This window comes from Sceloporus occidentalis, unplaced genomic scaffold (assembly GCF_023333645.1).
Source record: "Sceloporus occidentalis isolate IW3139 unplaced genomic scaffold, rSceOcc1.0.p SCAF_1, whole genome shotgun sequence".
NCBI lineage: Eukaryota > Metazoa > Chordata > Lepidosauria > Squamata > Phrynosomatidae > Sceloporus > Sceloporus occidentalis.
In genome coordinates this window covers 169,923,107-169,937,362 of record NW_028316981.1, presented here as the reverse complement: position 1 = coordinate 169,937,362, position 14,256 = coordinate 169,923,107, and the positions used below count along the sequence as shown (strand labels likewise).

The window sequence follows — 14,256 nt, the reverse complement described above, 5'->3', positions numbered from 1 at the left end:
CAGTTTCCCAACACCCTTCAATTATGTTTATATCCATTTCAGTAAAACAGATATATTTTTGATGTATAAGTTTTTTTAGTATCAGTATTCTACACTAGTGATGTGTGCTGACATATGCTGTATTTGTTAAAACTACAATGGTTATTGCAATATTGATGCAAATAAAATTTGATCTGATTTTGACTTCAGTTTCTTGAATTAGAATTGGAAATGTAGTGCTTAATAGCTGCATGTATAAGAAGGCTAACTCTTGAATAATAAATGCACATTGAATCAATAAACCATTGACAGAATCTGAACAGAAATGGAAAATACTCACAATTCTTTGATCCACAATTCAGCCTCAAAGAAAGGTGTACTGAAAGAAGAAAACAGGTGAAAAAAGTATAAATGTCTCTTCTGTGAGAAAAACAGATTAGTATTAGCTGAAACACCAGTGAAGAGCAATGATATCTAAGAAAGAAAAACAGAAATAAAATGTAATAACTCAAGCCAACTGCATAGCCTATAGGCAAACTGAGGTAAAATGTAGGTCAAAAACTGTGGACAGTTGAAGAGCTCACTGGGGTCAGAGAATGGGAAACAGCTATGGTGGTTGATTGGATAATAGACCCAAGGGGCTGATGCAATGCTAGACACCTCTCACTAGATGGCAGTGCAAACAGGCTCCAGAAGTAGTAGCATTGACAGAAATGAAAACCAATAGTTGTATGCAGAAAATAGAGGAAGAGATCTGACTGACATGCAAATACAGACATACTATTTCCACTCCTAAATTATTGCCTACTAGTTTATGCCCTGGAAGGAAAAGCACTTGTGGATATGAAGTTACAATCTGAAAAAGAAAGCTTATGGCGGGGGGGGGGGGGGGGGGAAATCCACATACAAAATCTACTGTTGTGGTACAAAAAAACTATCTGTCAAGATTCTGTGGCCAAATAGGACAATACATTTCTGCTCCAGCTGAGATAAGATCAGAATTGTCAGGCACCTGATCCCATCTGATCTTGGAAGCTAAGCATGATCAGGCCTGTTTTGTATTTGGATGAGGGATTTCCAAGGATATCAGCTGCTGATAGCAATGGCTAGATCACTTCTAAGTATGCCTTGCCTAACAAAACCCTATGAAATTCAATGGAGCACTGTAAGTCTACAAGTGACTTTACAGCATTTACACACACACACAGATGTCCAACTACACATTGCAATCTGAGCTAAATATCTAAACAAATTAAAACAAATGTAAATGTCAAAAAACATCCAGGTGAGACAAAACACACAGTAAGGAAAGTGGCCAAATACCAGACATATGTAGCCACACTAAAGCCCATTAAAATTATTGAGACTCTTGTCAATCTTTGATTGAGAGTGGGAATGATGATGATGACTCATAATCATGTTCCACTGATTCAAATGGAACTTAAGGACAACTAATTTTAACTGGCTCCCCCCCCCCCCCCCCCATCTTTGCATATCAGTGTACTCAGTTTTGGCTTCCATCTGTCAAGAAAAATACTTACCTTGGAGCTGGAGATTGTGTGTCTTTACCATTGAGCATTATGACAGAGTCAGACCCTAAACAAAGTAGATACACAGCAAGATTAAAATTAATCATCAAAAATAAGTTTTTCTAGAAATATGACTTACTTTTCCCACTAAGTTACACCGTAGATATCATGATAACTGGTATTTGACTGCCAAACTTTTACGACTCACACAAGAATTCAAATTCCTTTTGAAATATAAATTTGGTAATTGGACAGGTGCCATCAGCCTCAGGCTACAAATGGAAATTATTCATAAGTAAACAAATCAGGATTTGATTGCCAGTTTCATATTTTATATGTGAGAATAACAATAAGCCAATTTTGATTTATGGTTGATGTAGAACAAGGGTGGGGATTATGCAACCCTCACATTGTTGTTGGGCTGCAAGTACCAGCATTTCGTACTGGCCACACTGCCTGGAACTGCTGGAATGTAAAATCCAACAACCTTTCAGGGTCACATGATTCCCAACCTCAATCTAGCAAAAGTACCGTATTTTCCGGTGTATAAGGCAACGGGGCGTATAAGACGACCCCCCAACTATTTAAATAAAAATATAGAGTTTACCATATACTTGCCGTACAAGATCACCCGAGGCCTTGGAAGGCCAGCGCTGGGCGCGCGCCCACCACCCCATGGGGCCAGCCTCTGACACCTCAGAAGGCCGGCGCTGGGCACGCTTGCACCGCCCCATGGGGCTGGCCTCCGGCCTCAAGGCCTCGGAAGGCCGGCGCTGGGTGCACGCCCGCCACCCCATGGGGCTGTCCTCCGGCCTCCAAGGCCTCGGAAGGCCGGCGCTGGGCGGGCTCGCACCGGCCCATGGAGCCGGCCTCTGGCCTCCTCCGAGGCTTTGGAGAGCTGGCGTTGGGCGGGCGGGCGCACGTGCGCCGGCCCGTAAAGTTTCCCTCCGGCCTCCTTATACGGGGCGTATAAGATGACCCCCAACTTTTCAGAAGATTTAAAGGGGTTCAAAAGTCGTCTTATACGCCGGAAAATACGGTAAGAACTAAAGAATCTTGGGTAGGGAAGGGAAGGCAATCAATCTATTAATAAACTTATATCTAACTTTTACCTTCAGCGTGTTCATCCAATGCTGGTTGACTATTTCGCTGGGTTGGTGTACTAGCATCCTTGGGCTCAAAGTTAAGATGTGAGGGGAAATTATGAATAAAATGTTGCAGTGGTTGGTGAGAATGCTGCTCCTGAGCCCTAGGAATGGTAGATGACTGGTTGCTTGCAAGAGTGTCACAAACATCAAAAGGGCTTCTACTCTTATTTTCAGCCTCTTTTACAAAGTTTTTACTGGAACTTGTGCATCTGGGCCTGAAAACAAAAACAAAAGACTAGAACTTGCAAAGATAAACTAGACAAATTGCTAACTTGATCTGTATATTTCAAAGACTCACAAGTGGACGGACAAAGGTGAAGAGGTCTTGGAGGCTGAGAGTTTTTTCCCTGTAACCATTTGAATCAGCTGCCGGTAGATCTCTTTCTCTTCCTCTCGAACAGTCTGTGAAGAAATGACCACATACTCTCTAAAAATATTACACAGTACAACTGTTGATGTGTTCCCTCAAGCTGTTTCTGACTCCTAGCAATCCTAAAGCAAAACTGTCACAGGGTTTTCTGAAGGTGACCATGTGCAACTTGCCTAAGGTGAAACAGTGGGTTTCCATGACTGAGCGAGTAGGATTTGAACTCTGGTCTCCAGAGTCACAGTCCAACACTCAAGCCACAACACCATGTTGAATCCTACAGTATAACAGGACACCTCAATTTATCTGCTTGATAATGTAAAAGGTTTTAACAAGGGCAAAAAACAGTTTAAGCAACAATAACAACAAAATTAACTTGGGATGCAAAGACCATTTTGATCCATAAATCAACACCCTTGGTAAAATTAAAGAGTTGACCTGAATAAGATTGGGTGTGTTTTCATATGCTTTAAATGTCAACAGAAAGGGGCCCTAGTGATGAACAATATCTCTCTCCACTCTCTACCCAGGAGTTAACCATACTGTCAAATAAATGTAACATAAAATAGACCTGTATTTGTTTATTCAGTGGCCCCTTGGTATCCACTGGGGTTTGGTTCCAGGACCCCCGTGGATACCAAAATTTGTGGATGCTCAAGTCCCATTAAATACAATGGTGTAGTAAAATGGTGTCCTTTATGTAACAAGATTTGCTTTTTGCAATGTATATACTTTTTGAATAGTTTCAAGATGTGGATGCACAAATCCATGGATTCAAAAATGTGTAGTAAATATATTGGAATTAATAATTTCATTATTTTTAATAAGCTGGAGAAGGAAGGTGATAGTTTTTTCTTGGGAATGGTGTGGAAATGAGAAGGATTTCTTTTTCAGGTTGAGTTTATGTTGTATAAAAAGTCAAAGTATTAAAAATGTTTGTAATACGGGCTTATTAGACAAACAGGTTTCTATGCCACTCTTCTATGACATTAGTGCATCATGGAGCTCGTCATTATCACAAAATACCAGCCAGATTTGTGAAATAGGTTGACTGACAAAGACTTACCCAACCAAGAAAATCTCAAAGCATGAGAATCTTTCTATCTAAGTATCTTCAGTTCTCTCTACTTTTTCCTCTCACCCACCTCTTCTGCAGTATTGATGAATCTCCTCTGTGATTTCTTGGGACTTAACAAGCTCCGACGGCATGTAGCACTCCATGACGTACTGGTAACAGACTTAATTGGATAGGACTTTTCATAGGCAGAAACATGGCAATGGTGGTTTGATTTCCCTGCAAATGAATTAGATGTGCCACTGCAAAAAAAAAAGTTCAATATCAAAAGTGGGGTAATATAGTGCCATCGATGTACCTGGCACTTTAGAAATAAAACAACCAAAAACAATGGGTGCTGCCAAGGGAATACAATTTAAAATGTGTGTGTATGTGTGTGCGCACGTGTTTGTGCACGCGTGCGTGTATACACACACATGCACGCACGCACAGAGGGAAGGAAAGAATAATAAAAATACAAGACTCACACATTTCTAAAACAAATTATTCAGAAAAAATGCAATATAATATAAACCGAATAGACATTCAACACAACCAAAATACAGAAGATTAAAATAAAATTCCAAAAGCTTTAAAATAAAAACCAAGAAAGTTCTTAATTCAGATTTCAAAATAATGTGGGAAGGAATGTTCGAGGAGGCAATTCCAAGAGTATAAGCCAAAGAAGAGGAAACCCTTATTTGGGTGAGAGGCCTTGAGTTCCTAGAACACAAATCTCGAGCAGGAGGAGGAGCTAGGTTGTGTAGAGCTTTGAATGTTAAAACAAGAAGTTTGCACTGAATCCTAAAAGGAATGGGTAATAAATGAAGAGATACTGTATCAAAAGTAGGGTGACATGATCAAAACAACAGGCCAAAAATATAATCTTAGGAGCAGAATGCTGAATGCAAACCTGAGAGCTAAGGTGAGATAATGAAAGACCAGTCAAAAGAAAATTACAATCATCAAGGTGGAAAATGACCAAGATATGAACTAAGGTCTTAGCAGAAGAATCAGAAAGAAAAGATCTGATTTTTGGTAAAGGTATAAAGAAAAGGCAACATGACTTTGCTACAACCTCAATGTGAGGAACAAAAAACAAAGAGGCGTAAAAAATAAAACCAACACTATTTGTTTACAGGATAGTTATTAACAGTGATGTAAAATGTATATTGTAAAGAAGGTTTCAGAGCAGGGGTAGGCAACCTTTTTGAGCCGGGAGCCGGGTTGCTGTCCCTCAGGCGACTGGGGGGCCGAAGCCGGGGGTGGAGCTTCAACCCTCCGGGGCGGGGCCACGTGCCAGGGGTGGAGCTTCCACCCTCCGGGATGGGGCCGCATGCCGGGGGTGGAGCTTCCACCCTCCAGGGCAGGGCCGCGTGCCAGGGGGTGGAGCTTCCACCCTCCAGGGGCGGGGCTGCATGCCGGGGCGGAGCTTCCACCCTCCGGGGGCCAGGCCTCGCCATCTTTGCTGGCCCCTGATGGGGCCCCAGGCCCTGTCAGAGACCGGCAAAAAAGCTGGTGGGGGCCGCCAGCGCTGGAGGGCCTCCTGGAGGGCCCCAGCGACGGCACCGGGCCTCCCAGAGGCCCCCTGCCGCCGTCGGAGCCCTCATGGAGGGCCCCAGCGATGGCAAAGGGCCCCCCAGAGGCCCCCTGCCGCCGTCGTAGCCCTCCTGGAGGGCCCCAGAGACGGCAAAGGGCCTCCCAGAGGCCCCCTGCCGCCATCGGAGCCCTCCTGGAGGGCCCCAGCGACGGCAAAGGGCCTCCCAGAGGCCCCCTGCCGCCACCGGAGCCCTCCTGGAGGGCCCCAGCGACAGCAGCGGGCTTCCTAGAGGCCCGCCACCGCTGCGGCCGCCCATTGCAGCTTTTCGCCGCTCTAGGCGCCGCCATTTTGGGCGGCAAAATGGCGGCACCCATAGCCCCAGAGGCCGCTATGGGCGCTGCCATTTTGCCGCCCAAAATGGCGGCACCCAGAGCGGCGAAAATCTGTGATGGGTGGCGGCGGCAGCAGCAACAGCAGCCAGGGGCCGGTCGGCAGGCCTCCGCAGGCCACATCCGGCCCGCGGGCTGGAGGTTGCCGACCCCTGTTTCAGAGGAAACCTTTGTCATGCTAAATTTTAGGCAACAATGAAGCAGCCATGCCGAGACATGTTAAAATATGATGCTCTATGTCAAAAAAGACTTCTGGAGTAGAGAAATACAGCTCAGTATCATCATCATCATAAAGATGATATTGAAAACCATATGAATAAGATTATCCAAAGATAGTTTATAAAGATCTGTGGCGAGACAAGGATCAACTGGTGGATGAGCCAATATAGCAATACATTTATATACCACTTATCAGTGAACTAGGCACTCCCTTACAATGTGTGAGCTAACTGCCCCCAATAAGCTGGGTACTCATTTTAGTGAACTACGGAAGGATGCAAGGTTGAGTGATCCCTGCCTTCTTGGGCAGCAGGAGGAGTTAACACAGAATTCCAAATGCTTCTTTTGCTACAAATTCCTTGCCTCCCTCTGCAGGCAACTGAACAAGTTGACACATGCAAACTTACCTACATACACACACTTCATATCCCTGTAATTGCATTTTAAAACTGATTATTGCTGTTCTTCCCATATGTTTTCAAATGCTTCAGACATAATCTGGTGGAAGTTGCATATAAACAAACAAATAAATTACCACTGTGCTCTTTTATGCCCTGATATATAATGTTTATAGCATTAAGCATTACTTGATAAATTTCAGAATGCTTAATGTGGAAAATTTAATTATTATTGTTTTATGTATTCAGTTACTGAACATACATACTGTTTCTTTTTTTTAAAACTCTTATACCACACAGCTGAAATAAACTAAAACTGACAAATGTGTTAAACCAAACACAATATCCAATGAGAACAGACAGACCTTGGAGTTTTGCGTGTCTCAAAGTATACACTGCGATTTGGTCTAGGCTTTTGTAAAACAGAACCGAGCGTAGAACCACAACTTCTCCACTGTCCATTGGCACTTGTTCCAAATGTTCTTAGCGCTCCTGTGGTTTGAAAGGTCTCAGAGGACAGAGGTTCTGTCAGAATACAAGCATTGAACAGTGAATGAGAAGCCAGCAATCTCACATCGAGCTTAACAAAAACACTGGCATTGCCTCTATGAGAAGTTTCATGTTTGTACCACCTTGCTTTAGCCAGTATCAATGAACTGAAATAAACTACAGGTGCTTCAAATAATTCCTAAATATAGTTTCACAGGTGTTGTCACAAATTTCCTCACTTTTAAGGTGTTCTAAGAATTAATTGCTGCCTGTCTTTTAAGATGTCCCTGCATTAATTCTTACAGTGCAATTCCAACTCACATTCAGTTTGAAAAGGTACAGAAAGATCCCTTCCCAGTTTTGTATAGTCATCAGAAATAGTGACATCTCACATTTAATAATACACAGAACATTGAGAGAGTCTGACACAACACATACACAATACACGTATGCACATTTAAGTACGGGTTATCCAAGTACGTGTTCTCCAAAGAAAGGGAACTCTTATTAGCAGGTAGTTTGGCAAGGAATACAGAGAAGGCTTGCCACTGCCTTCCTCTGAAATATAGCCTACAGCACCTGGTATGCCTTGGAGTATCCCACGTAAGTGCTAACCAGGCCTGACTTCAAGGATCAGACAGGGTCTGATGCCTTCAGGGTATCTAGGATTATTAAAGCAGAGACTGCTGCTCTTTGGTTTCGTGTTCTAACTAGAAATGTCTTGTAACTTTGTAACTTGAAACGTAACTAGAAAAAGTAGCAACTCTTCCTAAAACCACAAGTGCCATTTCAAACTGTTTAAGTTTCAGTAAGAAGAAAGCATCCTGTGCTTCAGTGAAAAGCATTCCCATCGCCATAAACAGCAAGAATTATATACCACACATAAGATATAGATAATCTCCCCAGTGTTACAACCTATACATATTTTGATAGATCCCAATTAGCCCATCAACTGTATTTAAGGCAGTCTGCCTTACCTGACAAATAATTGAAGCTATAGGAGGCATTTCCAGGACAAGTTAAAGTTGTCTCTGAACTGTCAACCTTGTTTGATAAAAACTGAACAAAAAAGTAAATAAAAAACAAAGGACGTTAAAAAACCACATTCAGAACGAAAAGAAATGCTCTTTTCAATACAGATCATGAACTACAGCAGCCCAAGTGAAACAAGAGCTGTGTTTTGCAGCTTGAAACCATTCTCAGAACTGGTTACTAAAATGCAAAAAAAGTGACACATTTAGATTACAAGCAACATTCTAGACATGGAAATTATATTACAATTTAGAGTATCATTTAGAACTGGGCAAAACAGAATCACTAGGAGCACAACTTTGAATATGAGGAAGTGATTTATAAGGTGTCAGTACTGGTTTTTTTAGCAAGCAAAAGGGAAATGTGTAATTTTTTAAAAATGTAAGCCGTTCTGATAGGCTTTTGGCTGAAGAGCAGGGTATAAATACTATAAATAAATAAATAAATTCCGTAAACATCAAGGTAGTATAGCTAAAGACAACAGTTTTATTTTAAATAAAACTGTTCTTTAAATAAAACTGTTGTCTTATAAATTAAAGTGTTATTTATTTATACAAATTAAGACTCTACCCACCATTATTTTATTATTGTAGTATTGTTTTTAGATTTTTATCTGTAATTTTAATAGATGGAATTGTTTAATCCTTTTTTAAGGGGGGAATTGTATATATTGTATTTTTTAAAGGTTGTACGCTGCTTTGATTGTGAAAACAAAAAGCGGGATATAAATTAAAGTTTTATTTATTATTTAACAGATGGGCTTTATAATTAGCAGAGTAAGGATATTCTGTTACTACTGCATCATGTTCTGCTACCACAGAACCTCAGGAACCCCTAATATAGTTTTATCTGTATTTCAACAGATGAAACGGCACATATGTGTCCTCAGCTTCATTACATTTGTCTTGCATAAATCTTTAAATCAAGCAAATCTAGTAAGAGTTGTAATGCAAAGAGCACAAATGACCAATTACAGCTGTATCAGAAAGACAATACTGAGCAAAGTTATTTAATAAAAAAACGCTGAAGGATGCAGATAAGGATGCAGCAAGCAGCTAATTCCCAAACCTTGTTGCCAGACACTGGAAGCTGATCTCCTGAGGAAATATTCTGCTGTAGAGGAAGAGTCTTGAATACAGATGTGTGATTAGTTAACACAGAGTCTCCAGCATCCATCTTCATACTATCAGCAGCTTCATCTGTAAAAAAATAAAAACCCTAATAGTCAGATTTTCAGGAAGAAGAATGTATGCATGTTCTAAGAGAAATGTCTACTAGGAATTGTCTAAGGACACAAAGAGTTCTTCTGCAGACTACAAAGAACTGAAAAAATAAATTTCGAAGAAGGATCAGATTGAAAAGCCAAAGTAAAACCAGCAGCACCATTTTTAAAAAGGCAATGCATTATTTTCCCACCCACTCACAATTGAGGGAAACAGGGAAGTTTGCAAAAACATTAAGCTTTCCTTGAAAGGAAAAAAAAATACATTCTTTTCTAAAATAAGTTAAAAAGAACAGGAAAATGAATGTGTTTTTAGACTAAAATAAGCTGTTAAAGAGCAGTGAGCATAAAAGTAGTGAGGGTTGGGGAAAACAGTTTTCAAAAAACCCTTTTTGTTTAAACAAGTTTTTTTTCTCATTAATGCTTTAATGAAAAAAATTGAATCCTGCTTATTATAGTAATATCATGAAACATTATTTTATGTACAGTCTGCCCACTCCAACCACGGGCTTGCCATCCACTGATTTGAGCATCCGCAGATGGCTCTGCCCCATTCACCCCAATGGCAGTGCATGCATGCAGCCGTGCCACCATTAAAACCAACAGGACTTGAGGTCTTTAGCACCTGTGAAAAAGGGAGCCTGGAATGGAACCTCAGTGGATATAAAGGGCTGACTATATTAGAAAGCTTGATCAATCATGTTTTAATGCTCTCTATCATTAACAATGCAAAGTCATTAGGCTTTGATATGATTTACATCTTTTTATAAATTATCAAATTTTTATTGCTTACTATTCCTATTAAACCTGAATATATGTAGACTATACAGTACATGAAAATATAAAGTAGAATAATAGGTAGAGTTGGAAGAGACCACAAGGGCCATCCAGTCCAACACCCTGCCATGCGGGAACTCACAATCAAAGCATACCCGACAGATGGCCATCCAGCCTCAGTTTAAAGACCTCCAAGGAAGGAAACTCCACTACACTCCGAGAAAGGAGTGTGTTCCACTGTCGGACAGCCCTTACTGTCTGGAAGTTCTTCCTAATGTTGAGGTGAAATCTCTTTTCCTGGAGCTTGCATCCATTGCTCCGGGTCCTAGTCTCTGGAGCCAGCAGTAAACAAGCTTGCTCCCTCCTCAATGTGACATCCCTTAAAATATTTAAACAGGGCTATCATATCACCTCTTAATCCTCTCTTCTCCAGGCTAAACATACCCAGCTCTCTAAGTTGATCCTCATAGGACATTTTAGTCCTCCTTTGGACACGCTCCAGTTTCTCAACATCCTTTTTTAATTGTGGTGCCCAGAACTGGACCCAGTATTCCAGGTGGGGCCTGACCAAAGCAGAATAGAGTGGCACTATTACTTCCCTTGATCTAGATGCTATACTTTTATTGATGCAGCCTAGAATCGCATTGACCTTTTTAGCTGCCTCATCGCACTGATGACTCATGTTCAACTTGCGGTCTACTTGGACTCCTAGATCCCTTTCACACGTAGTTTCATTAAGCCAGGTGTCTGTATATCTGTGCATTTCATTTTTCCACCCTAAGTGAATCCTGAGAAGTCTCAGAGTTGTTTGGGTTGAACTTACATTAACTGAAGGATTTGCTTTTGAATAGTATTTCTTTTTCTATAAAATGAAGCTATTAAAATGACACTGGATACTGGACTAAACAATGAGTAACTTCTAATAAACTTCTATAGTTAAAATGTGTAATTTCAAACAGTCATTGCTGTTCCAGTAAGAGAGTTGGAAAATAGTAATAATAGCCAGATTTTTAAAAAATACATAAATTATCAATTAAAAAAAAACAGGATTTTTTTTTTAAAAAAAAGTCATTTGATTTAAACCAACCAACTCTGTCTCTTACTAACTTCACTAATACTGACTAAATTTAGTAGACATAGCTGCTCAGAACATAAGTCATTAAGGCTAAACTCCAGCCATGCACTTGTAAAACATAGGAAAAATGAATGGTAATCTCTTACATGATAGGAGTTTCCAGCCATTGCTACATCTGCTCACTTCCTATTGAACCAATCGGCAGATGTTTATGGTAGACTAAAAAGCACAGCAGATGTAGAGCAAATTAGTCCTTACCTCCTCTATACTCCACCCAAAACCTGACATTATTTCACTTTCACTATGGCAAGAATCCCACACCCCACCATGGCTGGCAAAGCCACTGACTGTATGATAGAAGTCAACTCCCACATCTGGAATTGAAGGCACTTGATCCTAATCTTACACACTCACAAGAGCTTTTCAGCCTCTGTTGTTAGATAGGTTGAACATATCTGAACATATCTGAAGCTGCTATGCCCTACTGAGAACTTCTTTAATTAACCTTTTATAAAAATGTGGGGGGGAACTGTAAGTGAAATGAACATACTCAGGGATAGCTATGTTGGCCATGCAGCAAAATACAATGAAATCCACAAAAGAGCGATACCTTCATTGTCCAGCCAAAATGCACAAAATATATAATGCAAGCGTTCAAAGCTTCACTGACTTCTTCATCAAGCAAAGTTGTTAAAAACCACACAGGAAAATGAAAGTGACAGTGTGAGAGTCACAGAACTACATTCTGTCTCAGATGTTATTCCTATTATCAGTTAAGAAGGTCTATCAGGATGTCAGTACTGGTAGAAGTCACTTGCCTTCTTGGCCATGTAGGGGTTGGGGACAAAAGGCAATAAAAAACATTTAATAAAATTTCAACCCTGTTAGCAACTGAAAAGTTGCTAACTTCTCTTGAGATCCAGACTGACCTGGTCCTGTGGGTCAGCTAACTGCCCTTTTCTTAGTCAGGGAACACTCAACTTCTCAGGAATTCCCTGTACTGTTACATCTGGAAAAACTTGGCAATTCTAGTTCAAATGAAAGTTTTACCTTTACTAGAGATACCTCTAAGATGTAAAGGTATTGCTCCTTTGTGGATTTTGTTTTAAATGAAGTGGTTTTGTATAACCCAAACTCACCCATTACGATGCTGCTCACATAACTAGCTCACGGAATAAAAGCTTCAAGTGCCTGTGAAGAAAGCAAAGGTATAATGGCAAATAACTCTGCACTGCATAAAAAAAGATTCAGGTCACCCCCTGCCTTTTTTGCTTAGTACAAATGCCTTATTTCCTCAGCTCAAAGAAATATTCGGATTTCTGAAGAAGACAACTATATTTCGAGAAAAAATGAGAATGGGCCATATAAGACTACCCCTTAGTCTTATGGGCCACATAAGATTACTCCTAGAAGGGATTGGGATGGGTTGGAGCACCATGCAGGAGAGGGGCTACATTGTACTAGAAGACCCAGTTGTTCATTTGCCAAGGAAACCTTCTCCCATCCATGCCAACCTGGAGCAGTATAAATAATTTTCAACCTTTGAAACTGATGGAGCAAGATTCAAAGAAATAAAGATCTATGTGGGTGTTAAAAAGAGTAATTCATCCACCCACCACACCTGCTCATGTAAGTGTAAGCCAGCAGATGTTGATCATTCTGTCAGTTTCTACCAGTTCAACATTGTTCAAGACTGTGATTAAAGCACAACTACTGAGCACTGTATGAAAAATGCAAGAACGAGAATTACTTTCACAATATAAAGGAAATAACATAGTGATCCTTCATAAATTCAAAATCAAATTTTGAATTGGGATACAAAATCAGTGGTTTGTGGACCTGATAAAATGTCTTGTGAGGTGTGTTGTCTCCCTGGGGCAAAGATCCGTCATATGGCAGAGAGGTTGACAAAACTTGTCAAGCCTACTAAGCATTACCCCTTCCTTTTGGTCTATGTGGGAACCAATGATAATGCAAGGCACTACCTTCAGAATGCCATAAGGGATTATGAGGCTCTGGGTAGGAAGCTGAAAGAGATGGGATGCACAGGTGATCATCTCAGCTCTTCTCCCAGGTGAAGGGCTTGGTTCAAGAAGGTACAGGAAAATAACAGAGGTGAACAGCTAGCTCTGCAGATGATGCAACCAAGAACAATTTGGACTCTTGGATTATGGGCTGTGGTTCCACGAGGGGGGACTTCTGGCAAGGGATGGTTCGCCCCACACGCCAGTTGGCAGAAACATTTTTGCCAATAGTCTCAAGAATTTGATCAGGAGGATTTTAAACTGAGTTATGTGGGGGAGGGAAACAGTACTTTGGAAGACAGGTGTTCATCAAGAGCTGGAGATAATAGTCAAATTGTTATAGAGGGAACAAGACAAATAGTTCAGGGACCCAACAATGGGAGGGAATTCACAGGCAACTAGTGAGGAGGATCCATAGTCTTCAATGTCTCTACACTAATGCACAGATCATGGGAAATAAGCAAGATGAATTTGAACTCCTAGCACAACAAAGCAAATACGATATCTGGATAAAAATTAAAGAGAAGAGAAACAAAAGGGTTGTTATTGTGGGAGTCTACTACAGACCTCTCAAGTCACACTGAGGAACTGGATTATGCCTTTCTAGAACAGATGACCACACACTCAAAAAGGAGAGATGTAGTAGTGATGGGTGATTTCAACTATCCTGATATTTATTGAAATCAAACTCAGCCAAAACATTAAGGTCTAGCAAATTCCTCACTAGCCCGGAAGACAACTTCATTGTCGAAAAGGTGGAAGAGGCAACAAGGGGGTCAGCTATTTTAGACCTAACCAACAAGGATGACCTGGTTAATGGGGTACAAGTGGTGGGATCCTTAGGTGGGAGTGAACATGTTCTCCTGGCATTTGTTGTACAGTGGAAAGGAGAAGCCACACAGACAGACATGCATTATAGCCGTTAGGAAAGCTGATTTCAGTAAACTCAGAGAAATACTGGGGGTAATCCTGTGGTCAGGAGCAGTAAAAGAGAAGGGAGCTATTCTTTCCATA

At 40.9% G+C, this 14,256-nt stretch overlaps 1 protein-coding gene across 5 annotated transcripts in view; it reads right to left on the bottom strand.

Moving 5' to 3' along the window:
* SENP1 (SUMO specific peptidase 1) overlaps positions 1-14,256 on the bottom strand; it is a 47,312-nt gene that overhangs the window by 28,772 nt on the left and 4,284 nt on the right. For 4 of the 5 annotated variants that reach the window (XR_016272063.1, XM_089481913.1, XM_089481938.1 and 1 more), the window contains exons 2-10: positions 12,358-12,409; positions 9,213-9,343; positions 8,090-8,171; positions 6,989-7,148; positions 4,169-4,340; positions 2,955-3,058; positions 2,621-2,871; positions 1,521-1,575; positions 320-358 (exon numbers count right to left, since the gene is read on the bottom strand). Coding sequence is in view for 4 of the 5 variants with exons in the window: in XM_089481913.1 (XP_089338039.1) it covers positions 320-358; positions 1,521-1,575; positions 2,621-2,871; positions 2,955-3,058; positions 4,169-4,340; positions 6,989-7,148; positions 8,090-8,171; positions 9,213-9,343; positions 12,358-12,361 (998 nt within the window). In the remaining variant the exon portion in view is untranslated. Of the gene's footprint in view, positions 1-319; positions 359-1,520; positions 1,576-2,620; positions 2,872-2,954; positions 3,059-4,168; positions 4,341-6,988; positions 7,149-8,089; positions 8,172-9,212; positions 9,344-12,357; positions 12,410-12,839; positions 12,859-14,256 lie in introns of those variants that run through there. The other variant, XM_089481932.1, reaches the window with a different exon arrangement.